A 5,205-nucleotide genomic window follows, 5' to 3' on the forward strand; every position below is an offset into this window, starting at 1 on the left:
ACAAAAGAAGATGGGAACATTTTTTTTTTATTTAAAAGATTAAGTTTTTGAGATATCATTGACCAATTGAATGCTTTAAGAATTTAACCAATTTGATCAATCTCTTTCATATGTATTTTAGAATTTTTCATATATTTAAGAATGTAGTACATGTTATTTTGAAATAATGCTAAAAATATATTTGTTCTCTATGTAAATTATATTCTCAACAATTTTGGATATAGAACAAAAGAGCTTCTATTGTATAAATATAAATATACATATATATATATATATATATATTATTAGATCTATAAGTAATTAATTACCAAGTTACTTTATAAAAAATCCAAATCACATTCATTATCTGTAGAATAAGCACCACTAAATTAATCCGTATGAAGAATAAACATGTTAACTACATCACTTCAGTCACTTGATACTCAATAAATTAGTTTACAAATCCTCCTACAAGTTGTTCTAATCAATCACCTAATTTGTTTATCCTACATTCAATAATACACCACCCACTCCCCATTCTCTATTGCCATTACTAAATTAATTATTATAATATTAAAGATAATTATAAAACCGAAATCTTAAATGAAATGGGTGCAACTCACAACAAGTTCCAAATATAGTTTAACTTGAGTAGAAAGTAATTACATCAAACATTGAGTGATTCCTTTTTCTTTTCCACCTGAAGAGAACTAGAGAAGAGAGATACACATTTCAAGACTTTTTGAATTGCAAAACTTGTCAAGAGGTCATTGTTGACCACATTCCAGTAAATGATGCCACTAATTTTTGACGATGCTATCTAGCTTAAATTCGCATCGCAAACAATCAGTATTTCTACTATCCAAGAAATTTTAAGCCTACTCATACTAGAAATGTCAGCCTTTGAAGGGATCGCCTAGCAACCTGTGAACTCATCACACCAAAGAAGGTATGAGCTTGATAAAAATGAAAGTGTAGGCTACAGACAACGCGGCACCGACTGGAATGGTCACCACCCAGGAAGCCACAATCTCCCGAACCACATCTGTTCGAACACTGTTGAGACCCCGTGCAAAACCAACGCCCATAACAGCTCCCACCAATGTGTGAGTAGCAGAGATGGGGAGACCTAACCGAGATGCTAGGACAACCACAGTAGCTGCAGCAAATTCTGCTGCAAAGCCTCGAGTAGGCGTCAACTCCGTGATCTTCTGGCCTATAGTGGCAATGACCCTATATCCCCAAACAACCAGACCTGCCACAATGCCGAATCCACCCCAAGCTAGTACGTCGACGGGCATGCTTGGCGGGCCGCCACTTGCAACGCCAGTTTTATGTAGAATGGCCAGAGCTGCAGATATGGGTCCAATGGCATTAGCCACGTCGTTTGCTCCATGGGCGAATGACATGAAGCAAGCTGAAAGGACTTGCAGGTATCCGAATACGCTGTAGACAATTTTCAGCTGCGTGCCTTTGGGTCCTTCATCCCTGCTCGCCTTCCCCTGCTGCTCCTCTTCGGATGGTAACTCGCAATACGCTCCTAGCAATTCCCCCAGCTGACGACGAATGACAATGTTGATAATAACGGCCCCTAACAAACCAAGACCTAAAGCCTTGCCTCCGGCCATAAGACCAACCCCCTGTGTTGGTAACACCGTGAAAGACAGAGCTGCTACACCCAAAAAAACTGCCAGCGGAGCGGCAGTGGCTGCTGCTTGTCCAGGATTCGGTGCCCTGTATACGAACTGTTCGAAATCACCTACAACCCTTCTCAGATATTGTTCTCGAGCGAATAGTGATTGTCAAGCATTAATAATCCTATCAAGATAAGTCCAAAATAATGTGCACAACCGTGGTTTCCTCTTTCTAAAACTAAATTAATACCATTATAAGGAAAACACAAGGTCTTTTGTGATTGATAACAATGCAGGATGAAGACATGTCTAACGAACAGATATCTAATTTTCCGTTGAAAAACCAGCATTGCACTGACTGACGCGAGAGCGAGGTGACTGACAATAATTGATGGGCTTGTAAAAGGAAGCAGTAGAAGTACGTACCCTTCGAATGCACTTGTAGACGAGGAACGAAACAAAAGCACCTAAAAGTGGCGACACAACCCACGATGATACAACACGAAATAGCGATTTCCAATACACGGCTCCAACTCCTCCATAAACAAGGCCGAATCCCACCATTGCCCCGATGATACAGTGTGTGGTTGATACAGGCCACCCAAAATAAGAAGCAACCTGCAACATATCGCATCTTGATAATGACCGAGTGCTGCAGCACAGTTTTCTAGCAAAAATATATTCATTCGTATCGATAACATGAAGGAAAAGACATCCTTCAACTTCAGCTATTGTTACTTTAAAATAAAGTCTTACAAAAAAGCCAGTACAATGGTAGGACCTGAAAACTGAGCTATGTTTAGAACCACAAATTCTACAGGAGAGGGACAGTCCCAGTCAGCAAGATTTGTGAGCTATAGGAGACTCCCAAGTTACAGTACACTCCAATCAAACTTCACAAGCAAGTTGAAACTCAATTCTTTACAGAGTTCCTACAAAATAGCACAATATTTCTGTTAACATTTCAATATCTCTATATCAGCTATCGTGTTATTAGATAGCTTGTTCTGGTGAAGCTGATACCCTTCTCTAAAGAGATTTAGAAAAAGACTTAAACTACAGACGTGCACTCACCTGAAGCCAAGTGCCAGCTGCTCCGAGTGAAGAGAGCATTCCACAGAACAACAAAGTCTCCTTGCCAGCGAAGACGCTTGGAGTTAGTATACCGGATTGCATGGTATGACTGACGTGAGAGCCAACCATAAATGCTCCAGAGAATTCCAAAACAGCTGCTGTCAAGACAGCCTGCCGCAAAGTTAAGGCACCTGAGCCTACCGAAGTGCCCATAGCGTTAGCAACGTCGTTGGCACCAATGTTCCAAGCCATATAAAAACCGAGAAGAAGTGTCAGATAAGATAACCCCCGAGTTCGTAGAGTCATCCCAACTCCAGAGGATGGCATGTACATCGGCAACACGAGAACTGAGATCGCAATGACAGCTGTAATCCCGAGAGCTGTACGAGGTGAGATGTCGAAGGCCTCGGCCATTCCTTTCGGTCCGCCATTCGTTGCCTCCTCCTTCACTATTCCCACTTCGGATCTAAAATCATTTCCAATATTTCCATGGAGATCTCCAGTCCCTGCATCTGCAGAGGAGGCTCTGCACCCTAAGCTTCGACGAGGTTTGATACCGCACCATTGAATTTCAGGCTTTAAGATCCCATCATTGTTCGGCTCAATTTGGATTGGCACGATTGACTTACACTTTTGCCTCCCAAAGCGATACAAATGAGGAGGAGTCCTGAAGCCGTGCACACCATTACGGGAAATGCGAATATGTAGGCTTTTTACATTACTTTCAAGAGGAGTGATACCTTGCCCCAACCTAGTCATGCTTCCCATGGTTGCTCTTTCTTGTCCTCAAGCGCCCAAGCCTTCCTCAGGCCTGCCAACAAGGCTATTCTAATATACGTGTCTACATGTATGAAAACTGCTGAGAATTTAGGAGCACACGCTAAGTCTTCAGCTAAAGCTGTCGTTATCCCACCCCTCAGAACTTCCTGCAGTGTAACGAACTCCTTGTAAGAAATCGACTTTGCCCGAATTTGATGAGAATGTCATCACAAAAGGGACCTCATATTTCAATGACACGATAACTCAGACACTACTAATGGGCAATTATGTGCTCCTTCATCCATAACTTAAGAAACTAGCGTAGGTCTAAACTTTTGCCCAAACCTCTCCGACCCCGATACTGAACCAGAATAAATAGGTGTATTGATGGAATGATTCCTAGGTCATGACGGCTTGAAGTCTGGTTTTGCTGCAGCTGTCATACGACTGCGGGCTCTAAAAACCGCCACAAAATGAAAACCTCAGACTGATATAAAAAAGCTAGTATATACACAAGAAGAATTCTAGGGCTTCGATATTTCCAAGCAAGGTTCGTAACAATCCTATACAGATTTCGTGCTTTAATGAGAATGGTCAAACGCATGTTAGCCAGCAGAGATGAAGTACTCTGCTCTGAGCAGCTTCCCCGAAATTCTAGGTCAATTAGGATAGGGCATCTTCAACCTCAAGGGGAGTGCTGACTGACCCATAGTCCTAAATCTACAACAAGAATATAGCAAATCCCCCCCTCAGTAGTAAGTGCAAGTCACAAAGCACCCATCCACTCCCTCTCAAATTCTCACAGCTCAACCTAAAAGACGAAAGAATCGCGTGCAGGAAGCCGCGCACAATGCAACACCGAACACTGAACCAGAACAGAAACGGGCAATGCAATACACGCTTACTTGACTGTGCTTCTTCGGTCAACCCAGCAGTGTTCCATTCTACCACAAGATAATCACGATAACCCTAGACAGCCTCCCCTAGATAACCAAAATAATACAAAAAAAAAAAAAAAAAAAAAAAAGGACACACATACACACTCACACACACAAGAGACGATTTTCAACAAGCGGGAGGTCACAAACCTTTGAGTGACCGAAGCCCACATCTCGCCTTCACAACACCACGCTGCCCACTGATTCCACGACTCATTCACCGAAGGAATGAGCACAGGCAACTGATGCCGAGCACCACGAGGGGTGACGACGCGTCCCAGAATCCAAGAACCCAAAGAGAGTCACGACACGGAGTGCGTGGCGATGTTGGTCCTGAGCAGAATCCGGCTGCAGAAAGGCGATAAGGTTCCTCCGAAGGTTACGATTGGCTGTTTGGAAATGCCGCCTCAATACCACTGGTATCCCCACCCCTTTCCCGTGTATGCTCCAAATCAGACCCTGATTTCCCTCTCTCTGCGCCTGCACTCTCCTCACCCCCGACCTCCCTCCCTCCCTCTCCCTCCCTTCCTCCCCTCCTCCGGCGCCGTCTGGATTCCTCTCGCTCTCTCTCTCCCTCTCCTCACTTCCCCGTCCTTTGATTCTCCGCTCCGTTACTGCGGCCTCGAATTGTTACATTCGCACCATATAAAGAGGGGAACGTAAGGATGGGGAAAATAGATAGATAGATAAATAAAACTACACACGTTCTGGTAACGGAATCTATGAAAAATCAGGTTCTGGATGCAAAATTAGTTGCGGTGTGGATCTAATCGGATGCCGGAAAGCTTCGAAAGATCCGTCACCGAGGCCAGAATTTAGCC

General features: G+C 43.5%; 1 protein-coding gene across 2 annotated transcripts; it reads right to left on the reverse strand.

Moving 5' to 3' along the window:
• Window positions 1-703: 703 nt before the first annotated feature.
• Window positions 704-4,881, reverse strand: LOC112286842 (inorganic phosphate transporter 2-1, chloroplastic). 2 transcript variants are annotated; one of them, XM_024529157.3, is made up of 4 exons: window positions 4,535-4,881; window positions 2,688-3,613; window positions 2,040-2,231; window positions 704-1,724 (listed from the first exon to the last, which is right to left on the reverse strand). In XM_024529157.3, exons 2-4 carry the CDS (start codon window positions 3,453-3,455, stop codon window positions 915-917), a joined length of 1,770 nt encoding a protein of 589 aa, XP_024384925.1. In that variant the 5' UTR covers window positions 3,456-3,613; window positions 4,535-4,881; the 3' UTR covers window positions 704-914. The 2 variants fall into 2 exon arrangements, with proteins under 2 accessions (XP_024384925.1, XP_090109101.1); XM_090252975.1 differs by having other exon boundaries at window positions 2,688-3,902; window positions 4,535-4,673.
• Window positions 4,882-5,205: the final 324 nt, after the last annotated feature.

The sequence above is a fragment of the Physcomitrium patens genome, chromosome 9 (assembly GCF_059467195.1).
Source record: "Physcomitrium patens ecotype Gransden chromosome 9, ASM5946719v1, whole genome shotgun sequence".
NCBI lineage: Eukaryota > Viridiplantae > Streptophyta > Bryopsida > Funariales > Funariaceae > Physcomitrium > Physcomitrium patens.

What these genes read in the sequence shown, in the direction of transcription:
- LOC112286842 (XM_024529157.3), bottom strand. Translation starts at nt 3,455, where the DNA reads ATGGGAAGCATGACTAGGTTGGGGCAAGGTATCACTCCTCTTGAAAGT. An exon ending in CAGCTGGCACTTGGCTTCAG is followed by an intron (nt 2,232 to 2,687) that starts GTGAGTGCACGT and finishes GATATGTTGCAG; the next exon opens with GTTGCTTCTTATTTTGGGTG. An exon ending in TCTACAAGTGCATTCGAAGG is followed by an intron (nt 1,725 to 2,039) that starts GTACGTACTTCT and finishes GATTTCGAACAG; the next exon opens with TTCGTATACAGGGCACCGAA.